General features: G+C 37.3%; 1 protein-coding gene across 2 annotated transcripts; it reads left to right on the top strand.

Moving 5' to 3' along the window:
* The first annotated feature begins 712 nt into the window (after positions 1 to 712).
* On the top strand, positions 713 to 11,721 carry LOC121414090. Of its 2 annotated transcripts, none has more exons than XR_005969802.1 (3): positions 713 to 926; positions 8,244 to 8,457; positions 9,614 to 11,721. XR_005969802.1 is itself a non-coding variant. In XM_041607150.1 (3 exons), exons 1-3 carry the CDS (start codon positions 3,168 to 3,170, stop codon positions 9,795 to 9,797), a joined length of 405 nt encoding a protein of 134 aa, XP_041463084.1. In that variant the 5' UTR covers positions 3,039 to 3,167; the 3' UTR covers positions 9,798 to 11,721. The 2 variants fall into 2 exon arrangements, 1 of the variants encoding a protein (XP_041463084.1); XM_041607150.1 differs by lacking the exon at positions 713 to 926 and adding an exon at positions 3,039 to 3,174.
* The last annotated feature ends 349 nt before the right edge of the window (positions 11,722 to 12,070 follow it).

The raw sequence follows: 12,070 nt of genomic DNA, 5'->3' as shown, positions 1-12,070 counted from the left end.
TGGGGCGCCAAGTGTCCGCCAGTATATTCTGTGCAATTCAAGCAATTCCGTACACAAAATGTGTTTTTATTCAGACGAAAATCTTTTCGTCATGACGCTGTTTTATTTCGTACACGAAATTTATTTTGTGTCACACAAAATTAATTTTGTCTCAACGAAAAAAATTTCGTCTAGACGAAATGTAATTGCGTCCACAAACTTTTTTTGGCGTGCCATACTCCGTCCAATTCACGCCATTCCGTACACAAAAGTTCTTTTGTTCATATGAAAATGATTTCGTCATGATGCAATTTTATTTCGTATACGAAATTATTCTTGTCACACAAAATAAATTTTCGTCGAGACAAAATGTAATTTCGTCCACAAAATTTATTTCGTACACACGAAATGAATTTTGATCTAACGAAATGGCACCCCAAGTGTTCAAAGGAAAATTCTGTAGGAAAATTTGTGTTTCACTCCAACGAAATTCATTTCGTCATGATGCAGTGTGATTTCGTATACGAAATTTATTTTGTGTCACACTTATAATCAATTTCGTCGAGACGAAATAAAATTGCGTCCTCAAAATTCATTTCGTTGCGATGCGAATATCTATTCCGTCGATGAAATGATTTTGTGTCACATCACAAAAAATTCCGTTGACGAAATGATTTTGTGTCACATCACAAAAAATTCCGTCCATGTAAAATAATTCTGTCTCCTCTTTCTGGCAGGGTATATGAGATCGTCGCTGATTGGCTGCACCTTGCTCAAGCCGATCTTCGATCGATCGATATCCGGCCGCGGGACGGTCACACTCACAGGTCGGCATGTTGGTGAACCTTTCCTGTTTAGCTTAGATTTCACGTTATCATGGTTATTCATGCCAACAAGAGCTGCAAACAACTTCTCTAATTAGTAGAATGTGGACGGACATTGCATTCGTAAGTTCAGCTATGTTTGAATTACGTTGAAAACAAAATGGGAAATCGTAGTGGTTGCCATACCTGCTACTTTCATTTGCAAGAAGCTGTGTACTGTAAAAATTATAGTCCCATGTATTCAAGTTTGTGTACTGTAGTCAGACAAAGGGGGGGATTGGTCTTTTCTGCACACCTAAAATGGTGAGGAATTATACAGGCTGAAGATATTTTGGCCTAGAACTTAGCAAATAATGTAAAATTCATACAGAGCAAAATGCTGAAAATTTCATTGAAATCAGATGACAAATATATTTTTTTTTAATTTGAAATAACAAATTTATTCAACAGTTTGGGCATGTTGGGCGGGCTTGGCCGCAACTTGGCGCAAGTTTACCCAGCCTCACTAACCTCGTACCCCGGGGCCGGGGCACTTGAACAAAAAAGTGGTGGGGGTGTGCCGCAGGAGAGACAAAAACGGGGGCCTTGGGCTTGGAGCGGGAGTATTGTAAAAAGGAGGGTCCTCGGAACGGGGTTTGGAACTAAAATTTTGTGAAATGGGGGTCCTTGGAAGTTGGAACGGATCGATCGCCAGCGTGTGAGTACGTGCGTATGCATCCCTATGGAACGGGCATCCGTGATGCAGCTAGCGCAGCCTCCGCCGGGTGCGCTCGCTCAGAGACGATGGTCGGACAGCGCTCTGTGGCCGCTTTTCACCAAAATTGCAGCAGATCAATGCGACCGGAATGGCGTAACGAAAAATATGCGAAGCTTTGGAGCGAATTTCTTCTTTTTTCTAGATAAGAACAAAATGCTTTGCCTTGGAGCAGCTTTCTTTGTTTTTTTCTCAATAAGACAAAAATGCTATGCCTTGGCTTGGAACGGAAATTTGGGTGTAAAAATGGGGGTCCCCTCCGCGGCACATACCCACTATGCATTATATACTGAGTGCCCCCCCCCCCCCGGGCCTCGTACTAGTGTGAGTGCCCTAGCCTAGGCTACTCCACTTACACGTATTGCGATGTTTCAGTCTTGATTCAGGCCCTCTTCAAATTCAGCTCCTCTGTAATTATGCTCTCGCAGACAAAGTCCGGAGGGGGCATTAAGCGTTCCATCTGTCCATTGATTTGCCTGCCTCCCCCCCCCCCCCACCCCCACTTGGTTTCAGTGCAATAAATTGAAATATATTTGATTGTTTTTTTTTTAAATTTAGGTGTGTTGGTAGATGACACTCTAGGCACCGTGCCTATTAATTCCTGTGTTAAAAAAGTGAGTGCACGCGAATTAAAAGTTGGACTTAAATTACTAGATTTTAACATGGAACTCCATTAAGAAAACTATTTTTAATTAGTCCCTAGATACTACTTCTTTTCTTGGGGTATTGAAGCCTATTCGTCCAGAACTTGCTCAACTTTTGCGACTAGCCTTGTCGCCATAGGGTTGTACACATCCTCGTTTAATACTGATTGTCACGTGACACGGCAATGTGTGTGTGTGTGTGTCGTTAGGCTGTTTGGCCTGTATTCAAGGCGTTCTATCCGTTATGATTTTATATTGAAGCAGAATACATCAGGTATAGGCCCATGTCAAGTCAAATCGATACAGGGATCGAGGAGGGGGGAGGGGTAGAGCAAAAAATTCCCAGTCACATGGTATGAAAATGATATTTTTTAATGATTGTTCATGCATTAGGGCAAACCCCTGTGTGGCAGGAGCATGATGAGTAAAAAAAATGAAATAGTAGAAAGAAAGAGGCCGAAACATATGGCACGTGGGAATAAAGTTGCTTTATATGTTCCAAGCGAATGAAGCAAGCGAGAAAAAACCTTTCGTGCAAATCTAAATTTGAGACAGATATCTTACCTTACACTTTTCCTAATTTTGGTTTCTTTAATTCCCTTCATTTTTTTATATCTTGGTTGTACGTAGAACATTCGGGGGGCATGCACTGGGCATAACCCTGGCTTGTGTACCCCAGTGCTAAATCAGCAGGTGGGTTTTGATATCTCTGGATCTTTAGCAATTTTAAAACTTTTTATAGAATGGATGAGAAAATCCCTGCAATCTGATTGGTTGAGAGCAATGCAAAAATTTTACTGGGCTGCATGAACGATATCCCGATAATCAAAACGCAACGATATCCACTGTAAACAAGCAATCGCCCGAAAAGGTCATTGTGATGTCATCGCGCATGTACTGTTACCGTCACTTGTTTACGTCAAAATTTGAATTTCGATCAAAGCAGAATGAATCAAAGGATGCAAAATGATCTGTAAGTACAAATACGGTACCGTAATTGTCATTGGGATTAAAACTGCCCACATACTCGTTAGTTGAGAAGTCCAGACATACATGTACGATCTAACGTTAGATCTATACTGCCCTGGGCTGGCTGTGCACAGCGAAATATCCACTGCAGGCCCAGGCAGGCGCTGGCCCCCGGCGCGGCCCGCATACACACACAGCTACATGTATTGGAGGTCGGAGGCTGCCTCAACTGCTCAAGATATAGTCAATGCAAAGCTGTATCTGGCATTTTGGGTATAACAATATCTTTGTGACAACATTATCCAGTTAAGCCCATATTTATGTTGTCCAGGGTTATCAAAGTGTCTGCGCTCTGCATTAGATTTTGGAATTTTCATGCATCGATCCGGTAAATAAATCATGCGTCCAGTAAATAAATCATGCGTCCGGTAAAAAAAATCATGTGTCCGGTAAATTAAATTTACCGGACGCATGAAATTATCATGCATCCAGTAAATCATTAATTTTTGTGGTTTATTAAAAAAAAAATTCCATTCTATAAAACAGATGATGCATGGGTTTCTTTCGTGGGTCAGTGGAACTGTGTGCATGTGGTTACCTTGTACACAGAGTTCCTACTGACCCACTCTAACGCATCATTTGTATATAGATGGCTACTATTTTTTATTAAATCGCGAGTGTAGACCTAAATGTAATTATAGAAAAACATTTCGTTAAGGTTTTTATTTTTTTGACCCCCCCCCATAAAAGAAGGAAAAACAATTATAAATGAAGTTATAATATACACCCCTTTAATGATTTCGCTTTTTCTTCTCTCTTTTCCCCTCCTTTTTTTTTTGGGGGGGACCTTTTCGTTTATTTCCCAGTCTTCCCTTTCTCCCCCCCTCTCTCTTTCTTTCTTTCCTTTTCTCTTATCTGGATTTTTTTTCCGGTGAAATCCACTAGGGATCAAGGGCCAGCCTGCATGCCCCTGCAGCGGTTTACGCCTCTGCCGTGGTATACGCATGATCTTAACCCTAAAAAGACTGAATCAGCCCCCCCCCCTCGACATTTTTCGTGATAAATCCGCCGCGCAAATCTTTTTGACCGCGTTGCTCGCTGACTTTTTACTTTCAAGTCTCGCACAACTTTTGAGACCAAAATTGTGACCCCCGGGTACACAGTTTCGAAATTACGCAACATTTCGTTCGTGCATGCAGACCCAAAATTACTCAAAAACGTGAATTTGTGTACAAATCCAATACAAATAGTGTTTTTAGCCAAAATTCATAAATGTATTATTATTTTTCCTTTTACTGCTTAAGATCAATTTATTTTATCTTTTTCATGGTCAAAATAAAGTCCCTGACAATTTCCATTGAAAAAACAATGAAAAACAAAGTCGAAAAACAATGAAATACATAAGAAATTTAGAAAACAATAGAATACATAAGAAAATAAACATGATGTTGAAATTTTTTAAAAATAAATTTGATCAGATGCCTATCTAGAGTAGGTGAAACAAAAATTAGCATTTCAGGGGCATTATTTTATTAATTAGAGCAAACTAATGATTTTACGCAAAAATTAGCATAATTAATGAAACATGAGATTTTTTGCATAATTTGATGTGATAATTTGGTAGATTATGCCATGGGTAATGTGTGCCAATTTTCGTCGCGATCGCGCAATCGACGTCCGAGATCATAAGGGGGCGCTGAATCAGCCCCCCTCCCCAGTCTTCTTAGGCATCGAAATAGCCCAGTCTATTTAGGGTTAATCATGATTAAAACTAGAGGTAAATCCAAGATTTTCCAAAGTAGGGGGGGGGGTGGGGTGAATTTTCTCAAGTACAATTAGACAACTCCCAAAAAAGGTTCTCACTTAAAAAAAACCGGTCATTTTGTCTCACGTAAAGTGATGGTCACTAAAAATGAAAGTCATTTCGTTCGCGTGATATTCGGCAAGCTCCCCCAAAAAAATAAATAAGAAAAGGGAAAGTCATTTTGTCCATGTTATATTTGGCAACCCCCCCAAAAAAAAATTAAAATTAAAAAAAAGGTTTTAACTGTAATAATGATCGAAGGTAATTTTGTCTTGCGTAAAATTTGACAAATGAAAAATAAGATTGTCACTAAAAAAATGAATGTAATTTTGACCCACATAAAATTTGGCAAGCCCCCCCCCAAAAAAATGAAAAGGTTTTAACAAGCAAAAAAAAGGCTAAAAAGAGAAAGAAGAGACAAGAATATGAACGAAATATATCCCCATTACAAATAATGCTGTGATCATCATGAGGGAGGGGTCGCATAACTAATATAATTCCAAAATATTTACTATAAATCTCAATAGGGGGATCGTGTAGAAATGCTCACCAACAGTGAGCATTAATATAATCCATTTTAATTTCAACTAATTTTATAAAGTATTAAATGTCTTCCCACCAAATGAAAGTCATATCGCATAACTCCAATTTGTATTAAGGCGTACATTTACCAAAGTCTTGGGTTTGAAATCAGATTCAGAACAGCATTGTCCAACCGGCAACCCATATTTTGGGTAATGTCGCCTATGAGGTCCAAACATTAACATTAATCATTGGTACTAGGAGTGTGTGTGTGTATTTTGAGTTTTTGACAGACGTATATCAATCAGGTTTGATTATTTACGTCTGGGACCGACCTTTAATGTCACAATCCGAAAGACGTGATCAGGGCTCGAACCTCTGCATCAATGTGTAACTTCCCCACAGCTTGGAGTGGGTGACACCATAGGAGTGGATGACACCATAGTAATAATAATAATATTCCACATATTTATATAGCGCTTAATGCATCGGAACGACGTCTCTAAGAGACTAAGCGCTTTCCAGACTCAGTATTACCACGGTCATCAGAACCTTGTATGCCTGCGTACAATGTATGCACCTTCTCCACTCCCTGGGGAGCACTCCAACAAGAGTTCCAAGACTCAATTGCTAGGCATACTACATTATACATAGGCTTTCACATCCTACCAGGTACCCATTTAACACCTGGTGGAGAGTGGCAAAGTGGATTAACGCCTTGCCAAAGGACGCTAGTCCATGGCGGGATTCGAACACACGACCCTCTGATAGTACAGGCCAAGTTTGAATTTGGAGTCGGCAGGTCAAAACACATTAAATATGCAATTTAGTTTCCGCATGATAATGTCTTTTTTATGAGTTATGAAATATTCTACTTATTTGAACAAATTTGGGTGTGTAGGTAGATGATACCAATACAGGCTAAGTTCGAATTCGGAATATGCTGGTCAAAGATCACAGCTCATTAAATATGCGAGTTGGATTCCTCACGATATCTTATCAAAAGTCATCAGATTTTTTAAAATTTGGGTGTGTTGGTAGATGATGATGCACAGCATTTATATAGTGCCATATATCTGTTAAAGACATTCCAAGGCGTATTGGAGGAGCCAGCCAATCTGGGTCGCCTACAAGGGTGCGCACACAGAACTGTGACCCGCAGGTATCTCCTCCCAATTACTGGTTGGGGGTATCCGGGTGGACCACTACACTAGGTCATTAAATATGCGAGTTGGTTTCTTATAAAATAACATCAATATGAAATAATCACGTAGGCCTTATATAAAAAGTGCAAAGGCAAGCAATTTTTTTTCTTACTTTTTTTGGAACTTTTATATATGTATTTAGGATGTATTTTGTCCTGAAAATTTAACATTCTAGGCACCGTTTGTGATCCTGAACAAGATGTGTGTGTTCTAGATAATTACTGAGAATGCCAAGCACGAACATAATTTTTAATAAGTGTTCTAGCATGATCCTGTTAAGGACTGTTTAACCATGAGGATGGTACATATTTCAATAATGGGAATTATTATAAGGGGAAAAAATGGTCATTTGTTCTATGCACTAGATCATAAAATGATAGGTACGTAACTAAATAATTGATGCGAGTGCAAATTGGGAATTTGAGTGTGGCAAACTGATTCTGTTTGGTTCTGCTTGCGTAGACTGGGGCCCGTTTCTCAACACCGTTAAGTCTTCTAACTTCTTAACTAAATTGGAAATAGTTGGCTACCTGTTAGCGAACTGTTTCACGAATCCCTCTTTGCCAAGATCGGGGACAACTTGACCAAATAGTTATGACATCTCCAAACCTGTCATAACTTACTTCTTTCTTAAGGATCAAGTCCACCTCAGAAAAAATGTTGATTGGAATCAATGGAGAAAGACCAGACAAGCACAATGCTGAAAATTTCATCAAAATCGGATGTAAAATAATAAATTAATGACATTTCAAAGTTTCGCTTATTTTGAACAAAATAGTTATATTAACGAGCCAGTTACATTCAAATGAGAGAGTCGATGATGTCACTCACTATTTCTTTTGTTTTTTTATTGTTTGAATTATACAATATTTCATTTTTTACAAATTTGACAATTAGGACCTCCTTGCCTGAAGCACAAAATGTTAAAATAATGTAATTCCACGTGTTCAGGGAGGAATGACACTTCATTTCACATGACAATGACGAGAAAATAAAAATAATTCATATTTCATATAATAGATTACAAAAGAAATAGTGAGTGATGTCATCAGTTTCTCATTTGCATATCGACCGAGATGTGCATAACTGTTTTGTGAAATGAAGCGAAACTTTAGAATGCCATAACTTTCTTATTTTACATGCAATTTTGATGAAATTTTCAGTGTTATGGTTGTTGAATTTTTCTCTTTTTATTCAAATAAAGTTTTTGTTGGAGTGGACTTGTCCTTTATGTAGTGATATCATGTGGATAGACTGTGACATTCAAATGAGCCTCGAAATTTGAAAATTTTATTACGTAATAATTTAAAGAAAAATGAATTATATAGCAAACAAGTGGGATAAATCATTTAATAGTAATTGTAATGCACAGAAATTATAACAAGTGTTAATTTAAGGTAGTAAAATAATTGAATTGACAAAGATTCTACCACTTCAGGTCATCCATAATTGGACTCGTTTTCAGACCCTTTCCTTTGGACACGTCAAACTTTCTTAATTATGTGTAATTGATTCTATGACATGTGTTTACATTTGCTGCAGATTCCCATTCAGCCATTGGACTGAACCGGTACCAAGACCGGAACTGTAACACAGTAAGGATGGTCAATATGAAGCGAGCTTCATTGAATTCCTCCAAGAGCTCTGTACTCTGTTCTGATCATTTTGAAGATGCTTGCTTTGACCTGGGCAGACGATACGTCTTAAACAGGATGCTGTCCCAACCATATTTGATTTCCCGCCTCGTCTTCAGAAGGTACAGTGGATCTATATCATACATGCGTTCTAAAGAAATATATATTCTGTTTTATCTACCTTTGTTTTGATAGAACATTGCTTTAATTATTCAATTTTCAGTAGCAAAATAGAGATGAAAATTATCCTAATCAGGAGGATAACCATGGACCGGGGCCTATACTGTGTATTTACAGTAAACTACTAAATAAATATATTTTTTAAAATTTGGTTTAACTCATAATCCTGGGCTACTTTGAGATTGCATAGCCCAGGGAGGGGGAGGTGGGCTTTTTTGGTCCCCCTCTTCAGATCTTGCCTCTGATCAAAACGAAAACCAATGCACACATCAACATCAATGTAATCTGCAAGCATGGAACTAAAGGTTACAGAATTCATTAAAATTTATTGTTAATAAATTATTTATTGTTAATAAATTAGTAATGCTAATTTATGCGTAATAGAGAATTCTTTGTTTTAAAGGTTAATCTCTAAAGAATTCCCGAAATTCTATGATTTCTAACAAAGTTGCTCAAAAATAAATGGTAAATGACATTTCTAATCTTATGTATTTTATTGTTTCTATAATTCCATATGTATTTCTTTGTTTTGGGGCCTTATGTATTTTATAGTTTTTTTAATGGGATCTGTTCATGGCACTATTCTGATTATAAAAAGCAAAGATTTGATTATTTTCAACCAATAAGTGCAAGAATAATGATAAATTTGTCAATTATGACTGAAAATAGAATTTCCATTGGATTAAATGTGTATACAAAATAATATTTTTGAGCAATTTTTGGTCCGACATAAACTCATAAAATGTTGGGTAACTGAATATCCGGGTATCTCAAAAGCTCTGCAGAATTGACCAAAAAGTAATCATGGTACCTCATTTCTCATTGTGGACTTATCATGAAAAATGTGGATGGGGAGGGGAGTTTATTAAGCCCCCCCCCCCCCGGGGCTAGATAGGGTTTATATATCATGTATATTTTTAAAAAAATTATCTTGTTGCAAGTCACTGCAAAAGGTTTGATTTCTAAACGAATATTGTTCTTCATGGATAATCGAATATTTGATTGAAAAATTATCTTTGAATAGTTATCTTTTCATTCTTGTATCTGTTTTTGTTCAATATTGTTTTTCTTATTTTTTTATTAATTTGTCTCCTACAGAATTCACCCAAACCAAGGTATTTCCCAAAAGACTTTTCGATTCAGCAAACAACCTCCCAGATACTGCAAAGACACCAGTGCCAAAGTCTTCAGCACCTTAATTTCTCGAAGACCACTCCTACTGAATACCAGAAAGTCCAAGAGGGGTAAAGTGGAAGTCAACAACAATAATGGACTGTATTAAAACTTGGAGAAGAGGCTGAAAACCACACAGAAGTCCTACCTTATACATTACTTGCTTTTAAGTTTGGACAAACATTGATTTGCACAACTTTACAACAAAAAATTTACGCTGTGTGGATTCTGATTATTTAAAATAGCTCAATGAAAACGTTTATCACTGGGCATGTAACAAAAATGAATTCATTGAATTTGAAGATGTCTTACAGTATATTCATTCTGATTTGAATGTCAGAAGAGAAAAAAGTTTGTGAAAAGTAGGAATGACGGCAAGCTGACAGAAGAATAGAATACATGTAGGATAGAACAAGGCCACAGTTATAAATGAGCTGTTGGATAGAGACAAAAAGATGAATTAAGAATGGGGGTGATAGAGAAATAGAGACAGGAATTGGGGAGCCTGTGATGAATGCCTGAGAAAGTAAAAATTACCATATTTTATTTTTTTAAGGATTTGAACAGTCAGGAAGAATGTGGTCTTTTTTCTGTTGTTATTTCTCAAAATACTGGTATGTTTTGTGTACAGAAAGGGGTATAATCCTTTGCAATAATCACTCTCACAGAAAATATTAACTAATCAAAAGAAAAGTCAAATATTTCACTGATTTACAATTGTTCGGTCACTCTCATATCTAAAGTTACCCCCCCCCCCCATCATTTCAAGGTATTGGAGAGAGAGGTTGGGCAGGACATGGCTGTCAGCAGAAAAAAAATGCAGGGTGGGGCAAAACAATTTTGGGATATGTGCGAGGGAGCGAATGCGACAGAGCAGAATTTTGTGGGGGGGGGGGGGATATATGCGAGAGAGCAAAATGACAGAAGGAAAATGCAGGGGCCAAGAGATTTGAGGAATATGTAAGAGGGAGCGAAGTGACCAAGCAGAAGAAATGTAGAGGACAACAAATTGTTGGGTATGTGAGGGAGCAAAGCAACCAATTAAAAAAGGAGGTTAGTCAAAACGTTCTTGAATATGAGTAAGGAAGCAACTTGTTCACTTCCGAGCAGTAGGACTCGTTTTAAAATAGCTTAGGAAATATGTGTTTCCTAAGCATGGTAAACACATATTGTAGGCCTATAGTACAATTTAGGTGCTCTAAGAGTTAAATTCTGAATGAGCTGCATTTGCTGGTAAATCATGCGCAGAGGATCTTTGTCTTTTATCCATTTCTACACTTTTCTTTAGATTTCAGTTTTAAGGCGGGAAGGATCCCACCCTCCTGTGGATGCTAATATTTTGACTGACCCTGGGTAAATAGAATAATTACAAAAACAAAAATGATGTTTTAATATGAGATTTTTTAATGCCCCTTGAAAGTCCACCATCTTTCTCACTCTCTCCATCTTTGTTTTTATTCATTTTAACTTTCCAATTCTTTCTCTCTTGATATCTATAAAGTTCAGGTTCACCCTTTTAACTTGCACTATTCCAAGCCCCCAACCAATTGGCATCCACAGGAATGGGGGAGTGGGGCTTCCCCCTAGAAAATAAAGTCAAACAAAAGAAAAATGTGGAAAATAGAAATGGATAAAGACAAATAATCCTCTACGCATGTCTTACCTACCAATAGTTCATTCACAATTTAATACCTAAATTCTACTGAGTTTACCATACTTAGAAAATGCATATTTCCTATGCCATTTTTAAACAAGTCCCTATCGCTGGGAGTGAACGTGTTGCTCACCAGCACGAATTCGAAAATATTTTGATTGACCTGGGGCCCGTTTCATAAAACATTTGCCGCAGCGGCAACTCCCATTTTCTGCGGCAAATCTCAAAACAGCGGCAAATGACAATTTCTGCGGCAATATTTGATGCAGCTATTTGAGCTGCGTCAAATATTTGCCGCAGATACTTTCAGGGGCAAATGACAATTTCTGCGACAATATTTGATCTATTTGAGTTGCGTCAAATATTGCAGCAGAAACGGCTTTTTCATCAAAATATCAACAATTTGGAGGGCCTAACAACCATATTGCTAAAGTTTTTGATGATATTGAATTGATAAATTGCTTTTTGTCATTCTAAATAGAAAATACAGGTATTTTCACTCATTGACAAATAAAAGTAGATATTTATTGAATCACTAAATTTATTGAATTGAATTTATTAAAGTCAAATTTATTTCATTAAATAGATACATAGGAACATCCATTGTGTTCCTGCAAATTTACACTTTAAAAAAGTATTTCTTTATCCTGTAAAAGAATGAATAATTGTCTCAGTTTGTCAAAGATGTTGCGTCATTGGCTTTTGAGTTTCAATTAGATTCATTTCAT

The sequence above is a fragment of the Lytechinus variegatus genome, chromosome 4, assembly GCF_018143015.1.
Source record: "Lytechinus variegatus isolate NC3 chromosome 4, Lvar_3.0, whole genome shotgun sequence".
NCBI lineage: Eukaryota > Metazoa > Echinodermata > Echinoidea > Temnopleuroida > Toxopneustidae > Lytechinus > Lytechinus variegatus.
This window is presented reverse-complemented; position numbering and strand designations above follow the sequence as displayed.

Coding starts and splice junctions, on each gene's coding strand:
- LOC121414090 (XM_041607150.1), top strand. Junction 8,458..9,613: donor TCCCGCCTCGTCTTCAGAAG/GTACAGTGGATC, acceptor TGTCTCCTACAG/AATTCACCCAAACCAAGGTA.